This window comes from Stegostoma tigrinum, chromosome 3 (assembly GCF_030684315.1).
Source record: "Stegostoma tigrinum isolate sSteTig4 chromosome 3, sSteTig4.hap1, whole genome shotgun sequence".
In the NCBI taxonomy this organism is placed as follows: domain Eukaryota; kingdom Metazoa; phylum Chordata; class Chondrichthyes; order Orectolobiformes; family Stegostomatidae; genus Stegostoma; species Stegostoma tigrinum.
Window position 1 is genome coordinate 33,158,019 of NC_081356.1, and position 27,656 is coordinate 33,185,674.

The window sequence follows — 27,656 nt, forward strand, 5'->3', positions numbered from 1 at the left end:
AGGTCTATTGTGTCAGTCTCCTTTGGGGAAAGGAAGCTCTGCACTAATTGTCAAAATTAAAGTCCATCCCCTCTGCTTGAAAATGTGTGGGAGTGTAGGCACTGGTTAGGAGGAACAGAAGAGCTCTCGTGTAGATCGTCCTTGTTTGCACTCGTCTTTTTTCTTACAAGGTCAGCCGTGGAGAGCTGCACTAGAAACCTCAATACCTGTAATGTTACTGAATAATTGAAAACATTTTAGAACTACATGCAAGTAAACAAGGGGAAGAGGAAAGGAATATAATTCAGAAATAACTCTGAAGCAGCTACTTTCTTTGTGACCTGTAAATTAGATTCTTTCTGATTTTAATCCCGAGCCAATGGAAATGCTCAATTTCTTCCAAGTTATTTACACTGGACTCACAAACATACACCAACTGTGCATAAGATCCACTGTTATAATTTTTACTTTTAATGGAAGGGCTTATGGGAGGCATGCTGAGCAAGTGAGTGATGATAAACTAGGGTGTAGCAGGATTAAAATGATGTGCATAATCCTAATTCACCAATAAACAGTAGCTATTCATCTGGGACACAATCTGTTTCCCATTAAATTAAATAATTCACTGATTAGTCATGGCTTAGTACAATAGTGTTTATTTTAGCACAGTAGTGAACAACAAAATACCCTTTCAAGGACCAAAGAAACCAATGACGATAATAAATTGTTCACAATAAGCCTGCGATTCAGAAAATGATGCCCTTTTTTATAACAATGGCAAGTGATAACATTTCAGATATGTAGTTCAAATTTAAATTATTTCTTCAATTCAAAAATTTCAACACATAATAAATACAAATAATCTGCATAAATGCAAAGGATTCAACTGACTTTAATTAATTTCCACCAAGTCAATGGATTGAATTCTTAATTTCTGCATTCTAATTTGGAGGGTTTATTGCGGATTCTATCATTTGGAATTTTTTTTCTCACACTGTAGTCCTCAGTCAGTCCAAGGGTTTCTCCCAATGCATCACATTTCCTAGCTCTTCAACTTCTAAAACATGTGGCTTTTACCAGGACCATAGCATTGTTTGGGGATCAGAGGCCTCATATTCAACAATCACGTTACTACACACAAACATACACATAGTAAGCAGAAGGAGGCCACTTGGGCTTGCTCTACCATTCAAAAAAATCATGTCTGTTCTGATTACTCCATATCCATGCCTAGCCCTGACAGATGAGAGAGTGAAAGGCTAGCTTGCCATAATTATTCAAAGACTCTGCTTTGACTGCTTTGTGAGGAAGAGAGTTCCAAAGATCCACAATTCCCTGAGGGATACAAAAAAAGTATCCTCATCTGTTGAGCACTTAATGCTGAAACAAATTACGCCTAGTTCTAGATTCTCCCACAAGATGAAACCACCTTTAGACATGTTCTGTGCCAATGGCACCACAAGACCTTGCATTTTAATCAAGCTATTACTCACTTTTCTAAGTGTCAGCAGATGCAAGTCTAGTCTGTGCATCCTTTCCTCGTTAGACAATACTTTCAATCAGTTACTGGTCTGGTGAACCTTCCCTGAACTGTTTCCAACACATTTACATCCTCCCTCAGCAAAGACATCAATACTGTACACAATACATCAAATGTGATCCTACCAGTATCCTGTATAACTGAAGCATACCTTCGCTACTTTTATATTCAATGCCCCTCACAATAAAGAATAGCATTCAATTAGCTTTCCTCTCGACTTGCATATAAATATTATGCACTAGTTCACACATATCTCTCTGAACCTCAGAAGTCTGTCATCTTTCACCATTTAGATTATTTGCTTTTATAATCTTCCTTCCAAAATGAACAATTTCACATTTTCCCACGTTGGCTTTGTGCATGGGAAATCATTGATATTTTGAGGAGGTGACAAAAGAAATTGAAAGTAGAGTGGTGGATGTTGTCCAGACAGACTTCAGTAAAATGTTCAGCAAGGTTCCACATGGTAGACTAGTTAGTAAGGTTAGATCACATGAGATCCAGGGAAGCTAGCCAATTGAATTTAAAATTGGTTTGAAGGTAGAAAAGAAAATGGGTGATGACAGAGGATTGCTTTTTAGACTGGAGACCTGTAACCAGTGAGATGCTGCAAGGATCAGTGCTGGGTCCGATACTTTTCTTCATTTTAAACAGATTGATTTGGATGTGAACTTAGGAGGGTATGCTTAGTAAGTTTGCAGATGACACCAAAATACGTGGACAGTGTTTACCTCAGAGTACAAAGGGACCTTGCTCAGATGGGCCAATGGGCCAAGAAGTGGCAGATAGAGTTTAATTTAGAGAAATGCGAGGTGCCGCACTTTGGTAAGGTAAACCAGGGCAGGATTTAGACACTTAATGGTAGGGGTCTGTGGAGTGTTGTCAAACAAAGGCACCTAGAGATGCAGGTGCATAGTTCCTCGAAAGTGGAGTCACAGATAGACAAGGTGGTGAAGAAGGCATTTGACATGCTTGCCTTCATTGGTCAGTGCATTGAGTACAGGTACTTCTGCTATAACGCATGTCTCATTAACACAAATTGGCTGTAACATGATTGATGAATAGTGGACATTGCATAACGCAAACTTTCTGTTGTACGGACATAGCGGTTTTCTTATAGCGCAGTTTTCTATAGTGCGAGGTCACAAAAGACCACAACTATCACGTTTTAGGAGAGCTACCTGTATAAGAGTTGGGATGTCATGTTGCAGCAGTACAGGAGATTGGTTAGGCCACTTTTGGAATGCTGTGTACAATTCTGGTCTCCCTTCTATAGGAAGGATTTTGTTAAACTTAAGTAGCAGAAAACATTTACAAGGATGTGCCAAGACTAGAGTATTTGAGCTACAGGGAGAAGCTGAATAGGCTGGAACATTTTTCCCAGGAATGTAGAGGCTGAGGTGTGACCTTATAGAGGTTCATAAAATCACAAGGGGCTTGGTTAGGGTAAACAGCAAAGGTCTTTTTTCCTAGGGTCGGAGAGTCAAAAACTTAGGTGTTTAGGCTTAAGGTGACAGGATAAAGATTTAAAAAGAACCTGGGGCCCGTTTCTATCCTGTAAAACTCTGATTCTTATGCTCCATTTGCCAGATGTTTGAGCACTCCTTTAACCTATCTCTATCCCTTTTGTTGTCACATTACACCCTCTTCCCAATTTACTTTCCTACCTGTCCTTTTTGTCATTAGCAGATTTAGCAACTATACCTTCTGTCCCTTCAAATCACTTACAAATTGTAAAAGGTTGAGGTCCCAGCATTGATCCCTGGGGGACACCACCATTTATGCCTACTGTTTTGAGTTAGCTAACCAATTTGTTTATCCTTGTCAATACGTTACTCCCTATACCACAGGGTTTTTTTTTGTACGATAATGTGATGTAGTGCCACCATCAAATACCTTCCGGAATTCCAAGTTCAGTACATGTATCTGTTAATATTTTATCCAAGCAATGTTAGTTCCTCAAATAACACACACAGACTGGTAAAACATGATTTTTCTTTCACTAAACCATGTTGCCTCTCTCTGATTATTTTGAACTTTTTTCTCAGTGCCCTGCTATGACAGCTTTAATAATAAATTCTATCATCTTTCTAATGGCAAATGTTAAGCTAACTGGTCTGGAGTTTCCTACTTTTGTCTTCCTCCTTTCTGAATATAGACATCACATTTGCTGAAGTGTGTGTTTTATCAAAAAAACTTTAGAACAGTTTAATGCACAGTCCACAAGGATTTCAGATAATTAGTACAAATTTTATATATTCATGTTGATATGACTGCTAAGTTCTATATGCAAGACTAAAGAAACAATGTTTTGAGATATTTAAGAAAGCGGAGGGGGGTGGGTGTCGTGTTAAACACAGTCTACAAATAATCGAATGAACAAGTTATGTTCTCAAGGATTGAGTGATGCTGATATTTTACAGGAGCCACTGGAATAATTGCAGACGAACAGATGATTTGCGATGCTAATTCTGTGGGAATACAGAGATATTGCATCAGTCAGAATAAGAGACTGTCTTTCTCGGGAGGGCACTAGTGTGCATGTTGGGGCTTTCTAGTAATGTGAACCTTTCTCCGGAGATCATCCAATAAGTTCAAGGGTCGCTTTTTAAAAATTCAATTTCACAGATTGACATGGGATGATTTAAATTCAAGGATAAGTTTATACATCAAGTCAGAGGACACAGTTAACATTGAGGAGAGCTATGGCATAATATAAGGGAAATAACTAAATTGAGAATTTGTATAATTAATAATTTCCTTTATTATTGATTAGTCCGTGTGGGGTAGAACTAATTGGTCAGAAGAATTAACCCATGTATTCCTTGCAAAACAGGAGACTGAATGAGTGAAGTAGAGAAGCAACTGAACCCAGGGCAAAAGATTCACATATTATTAAAAGCAAACTAAGCAGTGGATTCATTTCTCGAGGTATAGACTTGAAAAGCACTTGATTCTAACCTTGTTAGACACCACAAAGTATTGCGAAGTCTCATCTCCATATATATTAAAAAAAAGTACTGAAGAAGGTTGAAAGAGATTTACTAGAATGATTTCAGAACTGAGAGGTCATGTTTATCAGAAAAGGTTGAGTAGTTTGGGGCTCTTTCTGTAGAGCAGGTGACTGAATAGAGATCTTTTTAAAAATTATGAAGAGTTCTTGAGGTAGAGGAAAGAAGTTTGAAACTTAAATGTCATAAATACAAGATAATCATGAAGACATAAAAAATAGGCTTTTATGGATAGGATATATAATGTCTTACCACATGAAACAATTGAATAGGTGAATATCATAGCTGTATTAAAGGGGGAGGTAAACGCACAAGAGTGAAAGGAAACAAAGAACTACCAAAGTGGCAAAGTGAAGAAGTGTTTGTAGATGGGGTAGTGGAGGAGGATCACATACAGCATAAATGTCAACCTGAAGAATTACGTAATTCAGTCCATCAAATATGTTGATGTGGAATTAACAAGGTTTTTTTTATTTGTAATGAAAGCTAAAATAATTCTGATTTAAGGGTTACAAGTGCTTAGCTGTAGCCTTCATTTTGGTGTGGTCATTGTGGCAAAGCTACACAACATAATTTATACAACTAACTTGTAACTATAAAGACTAAAAAAAAATCAGCAATTTAAATTCAGTTACTTGTTGAATCATTGTTGGTTAGTCCAGTAATTTAAAAAAATGATTTGTGCTTTCATAGCACCTTCACATTATAAGTCATTAAAATGATTTATATCAGTGAGGTGCAGTTAGTTGTAAGCAGAAATGTTCTTTATTTGCACCTACACTCAATACGGAGATATTAAAATATGTGTTCAATTTGCTAAATGGTGTAGTGATAAATAGTGATCATGAAGATAGCCATTTCACTCTCTGACAGCGACAATTGCTACAGGAGGCCATTTGGCTCATCATGCCATACCCAGCTCTTTGTAAGAATTATTTGAATATCCGTAAGTCCCCTGCTCCTTCCAAACAGCCCTGCAATAGTCTGAACAGTACTGGGGTCAGAAGTATGTATTACAATGACACGTAATTTCAAAGGAAAATTTAAGTAGAGTTGAAAGGGAGCCGAAACGGGTGTTGAGTAACTGTGTGTATGTTCACAAATCTTTCAGAAAACAAATTCACAGGTTGATGTTGGCTAGGCCAGCATTTATTGCCCACCCCCAGTTGTCCTGCTGTAAATAAGATGTTCCTGCAGCATGATTACTTTGGGAAACTAAATTGAGTTACACAGGGAACACATAACAAAACATAATCCCATGCCTATTGAGTTGTATGATTTCAGTTGGAGCAATGGTGAAAATGTCACAGTGAGACACAGCCTGTATGCCAAGAGGTGGGAAACCGAGCTGTGTTTACTGCTCTGAGTGGAGCTGGCTATCCTGTGGACAGGTTAACAGAAGAAGAAAGCTGATGCGGGTAAAATATCAAGGAGCTAGTGGCACATTAAATCAAGTCCCAACATGTGGAGTAGGAACAAAAGGGAATATTTAATCTAAATAATCTTTTTAACGAATACCTAGAAGGAAATATGAACACTTAGATCTGATTTATATGCAAAAGTATTGGTCACCAAAACTTAATGAATGCATTACTGAAAGTGGTACTGATTTAGTAAAAATAATATTTATCCAGAGTCTCTAACAGGACCATTAAGCTGAAATAGACAGTCAGAATTTTATGACAAAGCTATTTCCTCACACCAGTCATTCATTCTATGTAGAGAACAAATATTCAGAATCAGACATGTTTCCAGAGGTAAAAATCGGAGGCAGAAATAGAATTTCCAGTATGCTGATGGCATCACTTGAATCAAAAGAAGCCCTACAAATATTATAGATCAAATAAAACCTAAACGGCCCAGGAGATTCATTTGAGTATTAATGCCAAAGACAATTGTCATTGTTGTGATATCATTTTATGGGCTGAGTATTCTAATGAGCCAGAGATCAGAAAGCGGTCTTGTGGCCAGCAGCCATAAGGAGTTCAGATTACAGTGTGCAAGTATAAAGGTGTGCAGCTATGTTTCTCTGTCAGTATGAGTACTGAGCTTCTGTAATCATTCATCAGAAGATCAATTTTTTTTAAGCGGAGCCTACATTAATCACCTGTCCTGTTGAGAGTGGTAAATTTGTGTTGGAGAAACAACACAAATACAATCATTAGGACGGATAATATTAGATATGACAGTGAGTTTGGAGTAGATGGTAAGACACTGAAACACCTAAGTTTATCTGTTTAGGACAATTGACAATGGAAGATGGTAGTCGTGATACCAGGATCAGACGACGAATGGAGATATAGCCTGACGTAATTTTGTGACTATGGAAGTTGTGTGAACAACAAGGGAAACCCAAGCTTGTAACAAAGAAAAAAAAACTACAAAACACTAAATTATCTCCAATTTCCTGTATGCATCAGAAAACTGGGCAATCTGTGAATCTAAGCTTATAATTCCATAAAAAATAGATTATAAAATGAATTAAAGGGTAATTGAAATTGAGCAACAATAGCCCTGGATAAAAAAAAAGTAGTGATCGCCACATAATTGTCAGTATTGTGAACATCTGATCAGGGCAGAGAAGCTGGAGATCTTTTCAGGACAGCAAAGTGTGGGTAGCAGAAAGAGGGTTTGCAGTTGGATCGCAGATGAGCTCCAGTGGGTAACAGTGGATGGTGCAAGACAGGCAATTGTGACAGAACATAACATTATATCTTATGCTGGAGTAAGGAGCTACAAGCAGCTGCTCCAACATCAGTAGGCAATGGGAAGGAGTTGAATGAATCATGAAGTCATAAAGCAACTACACATAACTCTATGTTAGTTCAGTGGAATGGAATCAAAACCAGTGGGGCCCATTTTACATTATAAAAGCAGACTTGATGGCATCCGACGTTAGGCATCAACATCCTGTTCTTAAAGAATTGTGGAGAGATCCTGGACACTGATGGTTTTCTGTCAGTGTATGATTAGAAAGCGATTCTGTCCAATTTGAAGATTTTTTTGTGAATGGAACATAATTTTTGATATTTCACTGCTTACAATGAAACAGTAGTCTGCAGGACTCACTGTGGTGGCATTGGGAAGGGGTTGGTGTTTATTTTGGCATGGGTGTCTGCATATCAGATGGCTCAGACTCCAACCGAAGGTCTCTGGAGAGTGCAGGTGGAGTGGGTATTTGGGGTGGAAGTGAATGTCAGGTGGAGCCATGAAGAGCACTTCTCTTTCTTAGTGATGACAATCTTGCAATTTCTGAATGGCAACCTCCAGTTTAACCTGTGCACCATGCAAGATATGATTAGTTACAGATCAATTTAGTCATGGGTTCTGGAAACAGAGCTGGGGCACCTCGAGACTGTATACACAATCATCCTAACAATGACAATTTCAGTCACCTGCCCTGAATGTCTGAGTAAGCCAATGTAACATGTGAATAATGTGAAATCACAGAAGCCATTGTATCAAACTCTCAGGTGCCCATTTGGGTCTGAACAGATAAGCACGATCTAATTTCTAGATTGTGCATGAAAAATTCCCAGATGGAATGTGGCAATGCAAAATGAAACTTGATTTTGGGCTGACACGAAATGGATGATAATGGCTGGGTTGCCATTAAACACTGCAAAATTAAAAGGAGACATAAGTCAGGAAAACTGTTCAAGCAGCCAAGCTGAGTACCCCTGTGGTTCTTTTTTACACCATTGGTAAAGTTAATATATTCTCCCCTAGGTTTTTAAAAGTGAGACTTGTCTGGTTTTTGAGATTGGCACTCTACATTCTTGTTCACTCAAAGACCGTACTGAGATAGTTACATTTAAGGCACTTTTATATTGATACTAGACACTAGGGGATTGAGATACAAACATAAAACTCATCCTATTGAATCAATTCCATCATTCAATGAAATAATCTATGACTTAACTTTATATACCTTACTTTGTTCCAAATCCCTTAATACCTTTGGCTAACATTCTACCAACCTCCATCGAAATTAACAATTGATTTAGCGTCAATTGTTATTTGCAATGGAGGCTTCTTAATTCTACCAGCCTTTGTGCATAGAAGTAATTCCTAACTTTACTTGTGAAAGGGCTGCATCTAATTTTTAGATTGTACTTATTGCCCCATATTCCCTGACCAATAGTAACCGGTTATGTTGGGAATAACTATCTGTTCTTCGTATTTTAAACTTTGATCAAAGTGTCATGTGAAAAAAGGCACTTCTGACAGTGAAGCACTCCTATTTGCATTGTATTGGAGTGTTAAACTAAAGTTTGTGCTCAAGTGCCTGGAGTGGGGCTTGACTCTGGGGAGAATGTTATAGTGGATACAATTTGGACCTTGTAACTGCTTTCTGAGATGCAGTTTTCTTCCTAAAATATTATTGGGTCATAGAAGTATTATCTCAGAAGACTGTCATTCAGTCCATCATATCTGTCCTGGCCCTTTTGAAGGAACATTAATTAGCCCCACATCACAAAGTTTTTGTAAATAACCCTGTATGTTCTTTATCCTTAAATAATTAATCTCTTTCCCCTCTTTGTTCAAAGGATAGGGGCACAAGTCTCCCCTCAATCCTGATAACATTGTGGTAAATCATCCCAGTAATGTTTTTCTAATGCCTTTAGATCTTTTCTCAAGTGGGATACTCACATTTTTCCAAATGGCATGCAAGACAGTGCAGCATGGCCTAGGTTTGTTTTCTGTCTGTATGCTTTCATTGGAATATTGGGATCACTGGCGAAAGCAATTTTGCTGCCCATCCTCAACTTTCTTTTATCAAGCTGTTTCTCAGGGCATTTCAGAGGTTAGTTAAGAGTTGTCCAACTTCCTAACAATCCAGAGCCTAGTAAGGATGCCAGTTTTTCTTCCCTAAAACATTAGTGAATCAGATGGACTTTTACAACAGTAGGTAATAATCTGCACTTCTTGAGATGTGCTTTCAACTTCAGATTTAGTAAATGAATTCAATTGCCATGGTAGGATTCAAACTTGCATCTCCGGAGTATTTGTTTAGACCATAGGATTGACTTGTACCTCGGCATTATGTCTCCCATATAGTACAGGGAGGCAATTTTTTGTATTATTGTTTTTTTTTGTTTATTATTGAAAATATTGTACTCAGACACTGGGCTTAAACCATTGTTATCTTGGCTTTCACTGGTGGTGAGCCTAGAAGCAGGAAGAGCTTGTAGTTCATTGCCTGATTTGCAGGACTGAACATTAGAAAGGCCCACTCAGAGTCCACTCTGTGGCTTTGCTGTCGACTTCACGCTCCACATCCCTCTCTGTGACACTCACTCTGTGAAATCCCTTCCCCTCCCTCACCAAACACACGATTGACTTGTGGTCTAGGTGGTTCTACCATCTTGTCACTTTGGGAGATTCTTTTACTGCAGAAGCCACTGGCTCTGCTGAGCGTGGAGCAGCCAGCCTCGTACTTTGACCAGCAGCTCCTGGTAGGCAAGACATCCCCACTTGAGAGTCTAGATTTCACAGTAAGGCCTGATTGGTTGGTGGTTCAGAAGGCCTTCCTAAAAAAGAGGCAGCATAGATCTCTTATGGTCTCTCCAGGCAGAAGCTAAGACACTTAAGTAACAACAAGAATCCACCCCAGGTGTCTGTCAGAATGCCTGAACAGAGTGACTCGGGCAGGATAGACACTAACTGAATGCCAGCGAGAACTGACATTCAATACCTGATCAAATGACAGTTTGTAGCACAACTCATGATGGGCCATAAAATGTGGCATGGTGATAACAACATAAATCCTGATAAAACAAAATGACCAGAATTGACTGAAGACAGTGACCAGGATTTTTTCAGTTATAGTGGCTGTCCGATTTGGATCAACCTGCTTAAAAAGATTATTAGTACCATTTCATAACTAGCCTTGTTCTATGGAGAGTGCCAGTGACAACTTAATTATACATATTTGTGGAAAAACACATCTTTACACTGCTTTGACAATACATCAATGGTCATTTTGAGTAAACATTGAGATATTTTTGTGGTGTTGACTCAGGAAAAAATGCTATCAATGGAACCAGGGATCACTTGCCTCCTTCTGCTTCAAAATATTGCCATGGGATCTTCACTGTCCATGTGAGAAAGCAGATTTGATCCCTTCAGGTCAAATCCAAAGCAAAAAGGCACTTCCAATAGCTCTCTTGATTGTGAAATAGATTGTCACTTTAAATTTTTGTGCTTGAATCTGTGGAATGGAACTAGCAGCCAAAGCTTTCTGATTCTTAGGCAGACGTGCCACCCCAGCTTTAGCTGTGTAGCCACAGCAAATTTATTTTTCTGTCAATGATGGGAGGTAAATGTAGCTTCCATGCTGAATTGCAGAATTGATTGTAATTGCACACGATTCCCTACATATAACCTTTTTGTAATATTGTTTGTGTTATGACTGCTCTGATGCTGTGAGATCCAGCATACTTAGTTGGCCCTCAGTTTTCAACATCACCTAAAGATAGCACCTCCTGTAGTTGAAGTTATTGAAACTGGTCGTTCGTGCTAACTGGTCAAGGTTTATTTTAATAAATACAACTGTAGATATTGTTAATTAACCTGTTTAGAGAGGCCAGGCTTGCCGGTCTATGACGTTTATTTTTCTGTTCCTTTCTCCATCATTCTCACATAGACTCCCTTTAAATGCATCAGTGCTAGTCACCTCAACCATGTCCACAATGATAATGAGTTTCATGTTCTCTTCATTTTCTGGGCAAAGACCTTTCGCCAAAATTCCTTATTTGGGTTACTTGTGACTTTATTGTATTCGGGACCACCAGTTTTGGACTCGCTCTACATGACAGAACACGATCATCTTTTAATATGTGCTCTGTCAACTCTTAAAACAAATTTAAAGGTCGAGATCAGATTACTTCTCAGATGTCTCTCCCAGAGAAAGGAGAGCCAATTCTTTAGTCTTTACAGGCAGCTATTCCCTGGTAAAGCTTTTGTGCGCTTAGTACTGTACTTCTCTCATCATTTTGTAATCAGGACACCAGAAACGTGCACAGAATTCTGTGTATGTCTATTTCCAAATTACCATTCTGAATGCAAAATAGCAGAAGAAACTAAATGACTGTGAACTCCAAGATCAGCTGTGTACTGTTAATTTTCAATAATGCGTGAGATGCTGCTGTAAACTGTAGTCATTTCATAAGTTGGAAAATTTAAAATGGTAACTTCGAGCCCAGCAGACATGTGTCCAGCCACTGTCATAAATCACTGTCACGGGGAAGCGTTGCTCGCTATTTATTTTAATTTAGAATTCATAAAACCTGTCTGCCTAATCCCACAAGGACAGATCCTGCAGCAATTTAGGTAACTGTGCTGAACACTAATCTGTTGCTGGTTTGGAATGAAAATGAGCTGCTTTTTGCTGAAATGGATAGTTGAACTTGTTTGTGAAGATTAGTGTGAAATGTTGATGTCTGTTCCACTTGACACTTGAGTGTTACAGGATAAATGTTAACCTAACTCTCATCATTCAGTGTAGGACCAGTCACCTGTTTTTCCACTCTGCATTACATTTAAGTACAAAATATTTATTACATCGACTGCCAATTTGTTACTAAAATGATATTTTAGCAAACTATAAAAATATTTATACTTTTAATCACATTTTATGAATTAACAATAAAGAATATGCTGCTCAAAAAATGCTTCACCCCTGAGAAGTTAGGAACTGCTATAGCCCACAGATACAATCTACACGGTTTGCATATCATTATAGAAAGTTGCGACAACCGAACTGAAACAGTTGCTTTGGGCAATTGGTTTCTTGGAGTATGTTATTAAAAGCATGCATGCTGTATTCAGATATTACTTTTTCGGTGACTTTTTAATAGTCTGCTGTTGAATAGATTCAAATACCAATGCCACAGTCAATTTAAATGTTCCTGGTATATGGCCTTAAATTTTTTCCAATATTTGCTTACCTTGGGCTACATTCTCTCTTTATTTCTCTCTAGTTGAAACTTTTGCACAATTCTAACCACTAATAACATTTATCTCTGTGTATACTTCACCAAGTCACTCAGCAAAAAGATGCAGAATGAATCTTATCAGGAAAATTAATGGCGAAAAGGTGGCTCGTGTTTTTTTTTATCAAACAATGCAGTAATCTAGGTTTATAGCAAAACTTTCCATAGCTCCCACACTAAGCAAAAAAATTGGGTTGTAATCTCCCCATTCCCCCACCGATGCCCTCCACAACTGCTGCCATACCCAAAATATGGATAGCTACCAAATCCCAATAAAGTATTAAATAACAATCAACATAATGTGGCCTTACATCACGGTAACATTATCTTTGCAAAATGACAATGTTATGCCAAATATTGGCATAACTTTGCATCTCATCGCTCCCCACATCTGTTACCATCTGAAAGCTTTTGTTTTCGATTACTGTTTCAAAGGTGATCATGCAGTCTAAAATGTCATTAGGGATGGTATTAATATGTTCTTTTGATTTTAGTGGCAATGTGATTCATGAGTTGCATTGAGGAAAAAACAGTTAAATCAAATACATACTGAAAAAAGTTGTTAATTTTCATTGACACTGCTTATGAAACATTATTTTGATTTTGCTGCTTTTATCTTTTTAGAGAGAGAGTAGCTTACCCAGCAAACTAGAAGGCGTTGAGTGAGGGTGCTAGGAAATGGAACAGTTTCCATCTTTGACATGTTTGTGTCGAGCAGGCCCAAGGAAGTACAGTAAGGGTTACATTTCTAGATCATGACACATAGCCTAACTTGGAAATGTTCGGCAGGCTTTACAACAGGCAGATCTCGACTCTGTCAATTAACCACCCAGGCAATGAAGGTAAAAATTAATCTCCAATGAGTCTTTGCCAATATATGCGACATGTTGATGGCTTACCTTTTCAAGATCTGTTTAAGTGAGATTACTACTTTAGTGTTCACTTATACTCAGGCCCACGCGCATTCGAGGACGGCCCAAATTCACTAGATTCAGCTGTCAGTTTCATTGCAGTTTTGCTTTCATGTTGGAAGAATACTGGTTCAAATCCCAATCCAGAGACTCGGGCAGTCAATCTAAGCTCGTCCAGTGCAGTTCTTGGGCAACTCTGTTGGAAGGTGCTATCTTTTGGATGAGATGGTAAACCAAGGTCCTGCTTAGATTTTCTGATGAGTGCACTAAAAACTATCCCATTGAATAATATCAAAACAGCACTAGTGTTTTTCCTCACGTAAGAGACAATATTTATACTTCAATCAACTTCACTGGAAAAAAGAACAGCTGACGACTATCTCTCAATGTGGGGGCTTGCTATGCACAAGCTGGCTGCTGCATTTCTTACATTAAAACAATGACTGTGCTGCAAAAGTACATCATTAGCTAAACAGTGCTTCAGGACATACTGAGGATGTGATACTCTCACTTTTAGCAGAGCCTTTTTTTTTCTCTTCCAGTTACAGAAGGTAAATGGGACAGAATCTTAAGCCCCTACATCGTCTAGTCTGCAAAATTACACACCATTTGAACCCTCAAGTTATGAAAGCTTTGATAACTTAGTAAATATAAAATTATTTACTCAAGTACTATATAACCCAAATCCAAAGTTATGCAGGGCCTTAACATAGTTTGAAACTTTATTCATAAGTTTAAATAATTTTTGGATGTCATTTTGGCTGTGGACCATAGTTAAAAATGGACCAAGTGTTGGACTTGTCATTGGATTAGACAATATCAAAGAAATTTAAAATTGAAACAAATGTATAACAAGTAGCTGTCTGCTAATACCAAATTTTACCATCACCAAAAAAAATTACACCTTATGTTTGTGCACAATTGGTACTCTAGTACACCAAAGCTCAAAGTTAAAACTGTACAATCACTCTGACCGTATTGAGCTAGAAGTACATTACTGGCAAATCTTAAGTGCTGAAAGATACTCTATCAGTTGGAAATATAATTACAGGCATCTCTCATACTTACCATCAATTATATGATGACGATTCTACTTCAGTAGTAGACAAATAGAATTAACTATTTACACTGCCAAGCAAAACTCCTGGATAATACTGGAATCTTTTTACTGATAGTCAAAGGCACTGTGGGGTAAGGGATTCAGCCAAATAGTTGACACTGCCCAGGAACCCACCTTCATGCAAGTCATATCCTTGCCTAAGTCCCTGTGCAGTGGACCAGAAGAGAGTAGCTGGATGCAAAACCTCTGACAAACTGACCCACTACAGTTTGCATGACTGGTTGGGAATCTGTGCTGACCAGAGTTCATATGAAACATGATTTACTGTCAAAACCATTTACAAAATTACTAATGATTTAATGACTCCCAAGAGTGTCACTCTGCAACACAACGTGACATCAAACATCGAGAGACTAAGTGTTGGAAAACATTCATGTCCTCTCCTCCCCACGCCGTTGGGAGGTCTGCATGAAAAGCTACAAAATAATTTACTGCGTTCATTCTTTCTAATGTGGAACATTCTGTACAGAGTCTTGAGGGACCTCATTAGTCCTACTGGTGCTTCTGTAAATACATGGTATGTGGTAATCCAACGTACAATCTCATTGTGGTTTGCGCTGTTGAGATGAAGCCCTGCAAGGTATGTCAGCTTGCTGTACATTCGGAAATTACCCACAGGATGTATAAAGTTCTAAGGTCATTAATTTCAGAACAGTCTTGGGCACTTTTGAGGAGTGCTCATGTGCACAGCAGCATCTCGTTTGGTTTTGGGGCAGGGCACACCAACTGTGCAGATCAAATGAATACTTCTGTAAAGAACAGGGAGACTCTTGATAGTTCCTGCTGACTGGACAGTCTTTGGTATCCCTTCTGTTAACCTTGGCAAACGTCAAATTTGTTTTTGATGAACAAATGTGTTAAATTGAAAACCAGCCCAGGACTGTGGTCAGCAAGTGTAATTGCAGTTTCGTCTGCTTAGATAGTGTAATAATTGTTTCTTTTTTGTTTGGAGGTTGAGGAGTGGTGAGAGTTGGAGATGAAGAGTGGAACAGTTGACTTTGTGTTGTGTTTCCTTCTTAAAGTTAAAGACAGTTTTAAAAACTGCATGAGTCGTCATTGGGGAGAAATGATTTTCCGAGTCATATTTTTCAGCCAGCTTCAGTTTTATGAATCTGGATTCCTGACTGTTCTTTGATACTCTTCCAGTTCAGTTTTCCTGTTCATTGCTTTCTGCAGTTCCTGTTTGATGAGCTGAATCTGTTTCTCCAGTTCTGTTAGTTCATGAATAACTGAATGCCTAGCTTTCAAAAGCGGTTCAGGTTTGCCATTGGAATTAACGGTAAGAGGGAGCTCTTTCACTACTGGGGGTTGGTCCTCAACCTGACAACGTTTCAAATTAATGTCAGGCTGTTGAATATCTCTGAAAATGCATTTCTGCTTGTCCCAATGTGCATGACTAGCTGTATTCCATACGGCTTGCTGGTTATTTCCTACATTGCACCTGAAAATGAAATAAGTATTTTAAGTCAGACCTCAACTGCAGAAGGCATCTGTGCAAGAAATGTACTGATTATTGTAACAGTATGCATACAATTGGAATGATACATAGATTTCATCCCTCTCTACAATCCTTCACAAAACATACAACCCTCAGAACTCTGCACACCTCCAGTTTCAGCCTCGTGTATTTCTACTCTCCTGTTATTGGTGGCTATTTCAGTTGCCGAGGCCCTAAGCTCTAGAATCCCTTGCTTAAAAATTCTCCACCTGTCTTTCCTCCTTTAAAACCTATTTTAGTTTCCTTCTGTTCTATTAGCTCATTTCGGGGCTCACTGTCAAATTTTGTCTAATAGCAATATTCCTGGGGCATCCTACTATACTGAATGCAGGATATTCTTGAGTTCTTCAGTAAAGTCAGAGGCAATGAGAAAATGATGTAGCACTTTTTGTAGTACCAGTATTAAATCCAATTAACAGTCCAATATTTCTTTCTAAGTTCCATTAAACTGCCAGCCAGGCTAGAATGCTACTTTCCCAACAATTCCTTCTATCACATGTATTGTGACAGTAATAAAAATGGAATATCAACTATCAACTTCCACCCCACAGAATAGAACAAGGTCATTTTTAAAAACAAATGTATGCTGTCCTTAGACAAACTATAAGTGGTGGTATTCGGAGGTTGAGTTTGGACCAAAAGCCAGGAAAATAAATTGTAAAACCGGTGCTAAAATATCTAAAAGGTAGAAACTGAGGATAGCGAAACCGAAATTAAAACTTAGCAGCAAAGGTTAGAACTAGAATTCCAATGTTGTTAAAAAAGAATGGGAAAGAAAAAGAGGGGAAGGAAAAAAAGAGAGAATTCCAAGAAACAAAGTTTTAAATGGAAATGTCTGAAACTTAGAACAGAGAATCCCAGTGAAGGAAGTGCATCGATCCTCTTTAAGGGGTGAAGTATTCAAATTTGCACATTTTAATTGCTACGTTTGAGGGAAGAGGTGATAGCCTTTGAGAGCAGTTAGTAGGCAGTCCAACAACGGACCCTAGTGTTGCTGGGCAGACTGCCAGGGAAAAGCTTACGAGATGCACTCCCTCTTCTGAGATGAGTGCCACCGACTGACTCTGAGGCAGTGATAGGGGCTTTTATTAATTTATGCTATATAATTAAAAAGTCTGTAACCTCAGAAAATGGTCTGATCAGACATAACTGGTTTTTGAACAACTTAAAAGCTTGCTTTTGACCACTGAGTAGAGGCGTTTAAAATTGAGGCCATCTACGCAATCCATTTGAAAGGCTATTTCTCCACAGAGTTCAAAAACTCCATACCCTTCCCTATCTCTCTGCCCACAGGACTAGAAGGAGCAGGACCCAGACACCCATTCTGGCTGACAACTGAATTAACGCAGAGACTCAAACTCAGGGAAGCTGGGGTCTAGCAACTTCCACACACCAGAGAGAGGGAAAGGGTGAGGTAAACACAAGTTGCAAAGGAAAGAGCAGTACAAGTGGAACCGTCCCTGACTATTAAAAGGAGAGAATGTGACAGGGTGCAAATGACAAATTGTCTCCACTGCTTCCACTGCGATAAACCAGAATGTGTAAATGAAATTCATTGATTCCAGCTTTTCCACAGAAATGCAAGCTGCAAACCCACTCCTGCGAGATTAAAAATGGTCAGTGCCCACTCAGGCATGACAACTGACCAAGGTGGCTGTCTGGAGGTTGTGTCCAAACACAGAGTCCGCTGTTTAAATAGCCAGACAAAGAAATTGTTGTTTTCAAAGAAGTCGGTGCTCACAGATGTTACTAAATTGGGAAAATAGAAGGTATTCCACCTGGAAGTGATCTGAATTCCAATATGCTGATTAAAGGGCCCGTGGAAAAACGGTATAGATGTTCCACAGGTTAATCCTCGGAGTGCATTTGTTATGGGTCTGGTAACAGTGGAGGGGTTGTCCCAAGTTTGTCAAAGCCAGGGATGGATATTTTATTGGGGAGACATTTGGCTGGCACCTTCTTCTATCGAAAAAGCCCAGCCCAGTGAGGCTGGCGTGCTGCAGAATACCAGCAGCAAAAAGGCTATGAAAATACTGCAAGGATCTGTATTGGAGGCGGCAGGGACACTCAGCACCCTGGAGAAAGAGAGGCAGGTTAGTTCCTCTGTCAGGGAGCCGGAAAAGGGAAAAAGGCCATCACACTCTCCACCCACTCCCCACTGCCATCATTCCCTGAGCATGAACAGGACACCCCAGTTACTGGTTCTCCACGCTGGCTCTCTCTCAGACTGACCCGGCAACACCAGGCAGCTTAGCTGCGGCTGGAAAACTTTTCAGTGAAGCTCAGGAAAGAATGGGCCAGGTGCCTGCCAATGCGCAGCAGGAGACACAACAGCACACCATCCACCGGCTACTCCTCAACACAAAAACCCCACAAACTGGGCCCCACAGCCTCAACCCTGAAAACATTCCTACTGCATTTGGGGGGTCCTCCTGTTGTGAAAACATGGCTTGGCTTCAGCTGTCTTTCTCCTAGCTTCAAGCCTCATGAAACTGGGTTCCCATGGCATTCAAAATACTGGCTTTACAAGCTTCATAAAAAACGGCTCAGTGTAGCGGAGTTAATTCATGGTATCGCTATAAGTGGATTCCCTTCCTGTAACTCACTCCGAAACTCTTCACGTTTAGGTTAATTCAATAAATATGCTCAGAATATGGAGCAGAGGTATTTCATACATTGCACAAACATGTTTACTACCAACAACAATAGTGAAACTCCAATCTCCACGAGAATCTCTCACATTTCAACAAATGACGGATAGCCCTACAATCAGACTGCTGCATTAAAAATAGCACAATCTTAGTCATCGGTTTCTCCAATCTGGTAAGTACAAAATACTGAGCATGTTGGTAAATTGGTGCTTACTTACCAACAAGACTGTGCTGATATGATTTGTGACATTAGGGGAACACCTTAATCATTTTAAAGCCCATTTAGTTTATGCCAGCCACCTCATACTTTCCATACATTAAGGGCAACTTGATATACAAGCACACCTTCAACATAGAACAAAATTGGGCACTGAGTCAAAAGAGGAGTGATCAAAACCTTGGTCAAAGAGTTAGCTTCTAAGGAGGAGCTTCACAGGAAGGAGGGAAGTGAAGATGATTTCAGGGAAAGAATTCAGACCCTTACAGAAACCATGGCTACCAATTATGAAGCAAAATATGGATTTCCTTAAGATCTCAAAGTCTCAGGAACAGAACTGTACAGGGAAAGTGGAGGCACAATGCTGACTTATTCATGAGTGGAGTTTCTTTTTGAGGAGGGAGCAGAGAGCTGCAGTTCTCAAAGAGAAGAGAATCATAACTGAGGCATAATAGAGGCCACACTGGCAAGCTGGGAGCTTAATTAAGAACCAGACTAAACAGCAAGTTGTGGCCTTCTTGGACAGATGAACTCAAGCAAGCAAGAGAAGATGGGAGACATGATTGTGAAGCAAAAGTACTGAAGCACTCAATATTGTGACAGTCATGGATGACTTGAAAATCAGTTTTTGCAACTGAAACAAACGGGGGAAAAAAATGTGATTTTAATGTATAAACTCTTGGAATAGAAGCTTCAACTTTTCACAAGCCAAGGTCGGGAAACAACCAGCTTATTCCATATACCTTTCAATTGAAGAAACAACACAAATAATTGGGTCCCATTTATATAACTAAGCTTTCTTACCTCTTTTGCAGTCTGTTTAGTTTCTGTTGAAATTGTTCATCATTGAAAGATGCATTTAAAGCTCGATGAAATCGCTGAAAAAGACAAATAGATTATTATTGTGGGTGCAACGCTGTTTTTATTCCTTCATGAGATATGGAGATATGGATATCATTTATTTATTGCTCACTGATTGCCTTTGAGGAGGGGGTGGTGATCTCCTGCCTTGAACTACTGCAGTCTGTGTACTATAGGTACATCGACAGTGCTGTTAGGGAGGGAGTTCCAGCAATTGACTCTGCAACACTGGAAGGAATGGTAATTAAGTTCCAAGACAGGATGATATGTGGTTTGAAGTAAAACTTTTAGGTGGTGATATTCCAATAAGTCTGCTGTCCAATCTTTCCATGTGGGAGAGGATGCAGATTCGCAAAGGACTATAAAAGAAGGTTTGCTGAGTTGTTGCAATGCATCTCGTACACACTGCAACCACTGTGCTTTTGGTGGTGGATGTGATGCCAATCAATCAGGTTGCTTTGCTTTGTCATGGATACTGTCGAGCGACTTGAAATCTGCGTTCATTCAGGCGAGGTGAGCGTATTCACACTCCTGACTTGTGCCTTTGTAGATGGTTATCAAGCTTTATGGAGTTAGGAGGCGAGCTACCTGCTGCAAAATTCCTCATCTCTGACCTGTTCTTGTTGTCATGGTATTTGTATAGCTGATTCAGTTCAGTTTCTCATCGATGGTAATCTCGACGAGGAGTATAGTGCGGTGATTCAGTGGTACCGAAAACATTGAGTATCAAGAGAAAGTTGTTGGATTTTGATTATCTTAGTGAATATTGGCTGGTGCTTGAGATGAGGTGTGAGTGACTGCACAAGACATCAATGCAGAATTTGACCAAATGTGACATCAAAGAGCACTATCTAAACTGGAGTCAATGGGAATTGGGTAGGAAACTCACTATTGGATGGAGTCATACCTAGCAGAGAGAATGATGATTTGATTTGTTGGAGGTTGGTCATCTCAGCTCCACGACATCTCTACAGGAGTTCCTTAGAGTAGTGTCCTAGCCCTAACTATCTTCAGCAGCTTCATCAATGGCAGTGCCCCTATCATAAGGTCTTTGCTGCTGAATGCATGATATTCAGTGCCATTAATGGCTGATATTGAATTGATTTGTGTCTAAATTTAGCAAGAACATGACAAAAACCAGATGTAGCCTAATAAGTGGCAAATTCATGCTACACAAGTCACAGACAATGACCATCACTAATAGGAGAAACTCTAACCAACAGCCATTTGACACTTAATGACATTGTTATTGTTAAATCCCCCATCATCAACAATTACCAAAAACCTCATTGGACCAGACATATAAATATCGCATAGCTACAAGAGCAGGTCAGAGGCTAGGAGTTCTACAGTGAATAACTTGCTTCCTAACACCCTAAAACATGTCCACTATCCGTAAAGCAGAAGTCAACAGTTTGGAGTACCTTGCATTTGCCTGAATGAATGCAGTTTCAACAGCATTTGAGGAGCCTGACACCATTCAGGACATGGAAGCCTGCTTTATTAGCACCCCATCCATCACCTCAAGCATGCACCCCCTCAATTACGATGTATGTATCATCTGCAAGTTGGACTGCAACAACTCACAAGGGTCTTACAGCAGCATCTTCCAAATCAAGATCTCTGCCACTGAGGAAGACAAGCAGTGGATACATAGGAACAATGTAAGCTCCCTTCCAAGTCACTCACTATCCTGTCTTGAAGTTATATCGCTATTCCTTCACCTTCACTGGGTCAAAAGCCTGGAACTCCCTTCCTAATGGAGTTGTGGGTGTTCCTACACTACAGGGAAACAGTTCAAAGAATGGTTTGCCACCATTTTCTCAAATGCATTTTGGTAGCGGTAATAAATGCTGATCTGGCCTATGTGTGTTGATTTGGAAAATGTAGGGGGTGACAAACTCTCAGGGGAATGGAGTACACACAGACAGGTTCCTGGTCCTGAGATGGGGGACCGTCTAGTCAGACACACAGACAGACGTTTCTGTGGCCAACAGTGAGACATCAGAATGGTGTGCTGCCTCCCTGGTGCCAGGATCAAGGATATCTTTTGAGAGGGTATAGAACATTCTCGAAAGGGAGAGGAACCTGAAGGAGATTGTTGTATACGTTGGAACTAATGACATAGTAACAGAAAAGGATGAGATTCTGAGGAGAGAATATAGTAAATTAGGGAAGAATTTTAAAAGGGGTCCTCGAGGGTGGAAATATCTAGATAACTCACAGAGCCACGAGCTAGTGAGGGTAGGAATAGAAGGATAGAGCAGGTGAATGTGAGGCTAAGGAGTTGGTGTAGGGAGAAGGAATCAGTTTTTTTTGCATCATTGGAATCTCTTCTAGGGTAGAAGTTACCTGTATAAGAAGAGATAATGGGAACTGCAGATGCTGGAGAATCCAAGATAACAAAGTGTGGGGCTGGATGAACACTCAGGCCAAGCAGCATATTAGGAGGACAAAAGCTGACGTTTCGGGCCTAGAAGGGTCGTTACCTGTATAAGAAGAGCAGGTTGCACCTGAATTGGAAGGGGACTAACATAGTGGTGGGGAGATTTGCTAGAGCTGCTCAGAAAGATTTAAACTAATCAGATAGGTGTGTTGGGTGGGACCAAGGGAGATGGTAAAGATCTGATCACTCTGAGCCAGGTACAGCTGGGGGAGAGGAAAAGGTCAAACAGTCAGGGCAAACAGGAACAAAGCAGAGAATGTGGTAGGATTGATAAATTAAACTGCTTTTATTTCAATGTAAGAAGCCTAACAGGTAAGGCAGATGAACTCAGGGCATGGTTAGGAACACGGAACTATGATATCATTACAATTACAGAGACTTGGCTCAGGGATGGACAGGACTGGCAGCTTAATGTTCCAGGGGATAGATGCTATTGAAAGGATAGGAAGGTGAAAGAGAGGAGGGGGAGTGGCATTTTTGATTGGGGATAACATTACGACTGGGAGGATATTCCTGGGAATACGCGCAGGTAAGTTATTTGGGTTGAACTGAGAAATAAGAAATGGATGATCACCTTATAGGGACTGTACTAAAGGCCCTCCACTAGTTAGCGGGAAATTGAGAAACAAATTTGTAAGGAGATCTCTGTTATCTGTAAGTATAGTAGGATGGTTATGGTAGAGGATTTTAACATTCTAAACAGACTGGGACTGCCATATGCTAAGGATTTAGATGGAGAGGAATTTAAATGTGTACAAGAAAATTTTCTGATTCAGTATATGGATGTACCTACTAGAGAAGGTGCAAAACTTGTCCTACTCTTGGGAAATACAGCAGGGCAGTTGACTGAGATGTCAGTGGGAGAGCACTTTGAGGCCAGTGGCCATAATTCTACTGGTTTTAAAATGGTGATAGAAAAGGATAGGTTGGATCTTAAAAGTTAACATTCTAAATTGGAGGAAGGTCAATATTGACGGTATTAGGCAAGAACTTCCAAAAAACTAATTGGGATTGGTCGGGTGGGGGGGGGGGGGGTGATGTTTACAGGTAAAGTGAGCTGGAAAATGGGAAGTCTTCAAAAATGAGATAACAAGAGTCCAGAGACAGTATGCTCCCATTCGGGTGAAGCGCAAGGCTGGTAGGTGCAGGGAGTGCTGGATGACAAGAGAAATTGAGGTTTTGGTCAAGAAAAAGAAGGAAACATACGTCAAGCATAGAGAGCAGAGATCGAATGAATCTCAAGAACAGTACAAAGACAGCAGAGTATACTTAAAAGGGAAATCAGGAGGGGAAAAAGGTGATCAGAGGTAGCTTTGGCAATTAGGGTTAAGGAGAATCCAAAGGGATTCTACAAATACATTAAGGACAAAAGGGTAACTAGGGATACAATATGGCCCTTTAGAGATCAACAGAGCAGCCTATGTGTGGAACCGCAGGAAATGGAGGAGATACTAAACGATTATTTTGCATCAGTGTTTACTGTGGAGAAGGATATGGAAGATACAGAACGTGGGGAAATAAATGGCGACATCTTGAAAAATGTCCACGGTACAGAGGTGGTGATGCTGGACGGCCTAAAATGCATAAAGGTGGGTAAACCCCCAGGACCTGATCAGGCGCACCCTAGAACTCTGTCAGAAACTAAGAAAGTAATATCTGGGCTCCTTGCTGAGGTATTTGTATCACTGATAGCCACTGGTAAGGTGCCAGAAAACTGGAGGTTGGCTAATGTCGTGCCACTATTTAAGCGAGGTAGTAAGGAAAAGCCAGGGAACTATAGACCGGTGAGCCTGACATTGTTGGTGGACAAGTTGTTGGAGGGAATCCTGAGGAACAGGATTTACATGTATTTGGAAAGGCAAGGACTGATTAGGGATGATCAACATGGATTTGTGCATGGGAAACTGTCTCATTAACTTGACATAGATTTTTGAAGAAGTAACAAAGAGGGTTGATGAGAGCAGAGTGGTAGACATGATCTATATGGATTTCAATAAAGCATTCAACAAGGTTCCGCATGGTAGACTGGTTAGCAAGATTAGATCATGTAGAATACAGGTAGAATTAGCCATGTGGATACAGAACTGGCTTCAAGGTAGAAGACAGAAGGTAGTGATAGAGAGTTTCTTTCAAACTGGAGGCCTGTGACCAGCGGTATGCCACAAGGATTGGTGCTAGGTCCACTGCTTTTCATCATTTATATAAATGATTTGGATGTGAGCATAGGAGGTATTGTCAGTAAGTGTGCAGACGACACCAAAATTGGAGGTGTAGTGGTCGGTAATGAAGGTTACTTCAAAGTATAATGGGATCTTGATCGGATGAGCCAATGCACGAAGGAGTGGCAGATGGAGTTTAATTCTGATAAATGTGAGGTGCTGCATTTGGAAGGGTAAATCAAGGCAGGACTTATACAACTAATGGAAAGGTCCTGGGGAGTGCTGCTGAACAAAGAGACCTTAGAGTTCAGGTTCATTGTCCCTTGAAAGTGGCATCGTAGGTAGATAGGATAGTGAAGGTGGTGTTGGTATGCTAGCCTGTACTGTTCAGTGCACTGACTACAGGAGTTGGGAGGTTATATTGCAGCTGCACAGGATACTGATTCGGCCACTTTTGGAATACTGCATTCAACTTTGGTCTCCCTGCTATAGGAACGATTTTGTGAAACTAGCAAGCGTTCAGAAAAGATTTACAAGGATGTTCCCCGGATTGGAGGGTTTGAGTTATAGGGACAGTCTGATTAAACAGGGGCTAATTCACCTGGAGCTTCGGAGGCTGAGGGGTGCCCTTGTAGAGGTTTATAAAATCATGAGGGGCATGGACAGGGTAAATAGGTAAGGTCCTTTCCCCAGGGTGAGGGAGTCCAAAACTGGAGGGCAGAGGTTTAGGATGAGAGGAGGAAGATTTATAAGGGACCTAAGGGGTATTTTTTTTCACACAGAAGGTGGTGAGTGTATGGAATGAGCTGCCAGAGGAAGTGGTGAAGGCAGGTACAATTACATTTCCCATGGCTGATCCAGCTACCCTGCATGTCCCTGGACACTACAGGCAATTTAGCATGGCCAATCCACCTAAGCTACACAGCTTTGGACTGTGGGTGGAAACCAGAGCACCCATGCAGATACGGGGAGTACTTGCAAACTCAACACAGCTGCCTGAGGGTAGAATCAAACTCAGGTCTCTAGTATTGTGAGACAGCACTTCTAACCATTGAGCCACCATGCCATCCTATAATGAGCCAGAGTGCTGCCCTTTATGGTCTTATAAATGTCACCCAGACACTGACAAAACTGTTGGGGCAAGTACAAAACTATCGTTTTCACTTCATTCCAATTTTGCATTTGGTTAACATGTTTCTCTCAAATAGCAGAAGAGCCTTGATGCCATATGTAGTTCCAGTTAACTCAGCAAGCACCAGTCCATCCTGGTGTGAATTACGTGCTTCCTACAGATTCTGAAGGTGAAGGACCGACTAATAATATTGGGTCAGTCATAAATCTGACTGGATATTCTCTCATGTGAACACAACTCCTCATTCGCCAGTGTCAGACTTTTAACAGGAACTGAAAGTAACTTCTCAGGAATGCTGTCCAACATCGTCTGCATTTGTTTTTGATTCATAATCAATATTGTGGACAACCAGAGTAATGGTCTAAAGGATTGTCTGCCAACTAGATTTTACAATCAATGCCATGCTGTATATATAAAGCATTACCTGCCAAATTCTGCTTCCCATTTTTGGCCCTAATCTGCAGTAGATTGTCAAGACAACATGATGAACATTTTTTAATACTGTGGTCTTGTGAGCAGTCAGATTTAGATTAAGGCTGCCCAAGAGTACTGCAATCTTGTAATGTTGCAGCTTTGGTTTTAACAATAAAATTGAAGCATATGAAGGAAAGGAAACCAAGATGAAACAGAATTGACTAAACTATTTTCGTAATATGACTGTAACCATTTTAAAGTGTACTGTAGAAATTAAATCCGAATAATCCCAGAGCATTCCTTTATATAGAACCCCAAAGCACTGCTTATACTCTCACTGCAGAGATATCTTTTTTCAAACACCTTAATAAGTTTGAGTTAACTATAATCTCAACTCCCTGTCTGGAATGTCTGATAGCTATTTTCAGCAGTTTTCACACATCAGAGTTTAAGCATTCTCCAGTTCAAATACCCACTGCAGGGTTTTATCCAAGCATATCTGGTCCGATACTATCACTAAACTTCGTGTAATAATATGGAGGTGCCGGTGTTGGTATGGACTGGACAAGGTGAGAAACTTCACCTGACGAAGGGGCAGCGCTCTGAAAGCTTGTAATATCACATAAACCTGTTGGACTATAACCTGGTGCCATGTGACCTCTTTCTTAGTCTAAAATAATCTGGTTTTACTATCCTCTCCCCTTCTCAAAAGGGTGTCTTTTTACATCGATGTTTATCCACGGTCTTCTGCAGTACAGTTCTAAAACTGAAAATAAAGTGGGTATTTGCTTTTTAAAAAATATTCTAACAGCAATCTGATGGACATTTGTTTCTCTTCCTCACTAAGTTATCTTAAGTAAAACCACATCAGCATTGAAAGCTCCTCTATCAAGACGTATTAAAAGAAATCACCATGGCTACAAGAATACCTACAAGTTAATTATTACGTTTTCTTCAAATGTGCAGAAAAACCCAGGTGTCATTAATTCAAAACATCCAAATTTAAATGATTTCGAAAATATTTATAAATCTGTTTGCATCACAGGGAAAGAAACATCACCACAATTGACTTTGGGATGGGAAAAAATTCATTTGGTTGAGGGATTGGGCATTGGGGGTGGAGTTTCAAGTTGTTAGCACTGCAAACTTCTTTTTATTGGTTATTTCAGCACATTTGGTTGATGAGACTATGCTGCAACTTGGAGCAGCTAAAGTAACAACTTTGTGTGAGGTCCCAAAATCATAATTTGTTTCTGAGACATACCCGCCTCAAGGATCCTTCACAAAATCTTCTTGGTGGTGAGGTCAAATGACACATGACCTCCCAGGATTGCTCCAGAAATACTGACATTTTTTTCAGGAGCATGCATTTAAAAACCGCAATGTGGAAATCAAGTGCAAACCTAGCTGGGCCCTGGAATTTGCAGACTGCAGAGCTGGAAAAGACAGTATTCATGCAGCCAGGCCTTGGACAATCCTGTAGAAACCTGACAGGCATGGAACTGCCTGGCCATGTGCTAATGGCCACATTGTTTTGGAATGAACCATTGTTTACATCTCCAGTGAACCTGCTTTGTTAAAAGAATGCTACACAGATTTGGTGGCACCCAGCTCAGTAGGAGGCCAGGGGCTTAACATGACATGGACAATACTTGACAGTTGGAAGTTCAGAACTATAGTCTTTGACTACAAAATACAGACAGTAGTCATCTCATTGGAT

At 40.0% G+C, this 27,656-nt stretch overlaps 1 protein-coding gene across 1 annotated transcript in view; it reads right to left on the reverse strand.

Annotated features, from left to right (window-relative positions):
• Positions 1–639: 639 nt before the first annotated feature.
• The window catches only part of LOC125451198 (glutamate receptor ionotropic, NMDA 3A-like), a 160,294-nt gene continuing 133,277 nt past the window's right edge, over positions 640–27,656 (reverse strand). Inside the window, exons 8-9 of the mRNA XM_048528046.2 lie at positions 19,729–19,802; positions 640–15,999 (exon numbers count right to left, since the gene is read on the reverse strand). Of these exons, the coding sequence (XP_048384003.1) occupies positions 15,663–15,999; positions 19,729–19,802 (411 nt within the window). The 3' untranslated portion in view covers positions 640–15,662. The remainder of the gene's footprint in view (positions 16,000–19,728; positions 19,803–27,656) is intronic.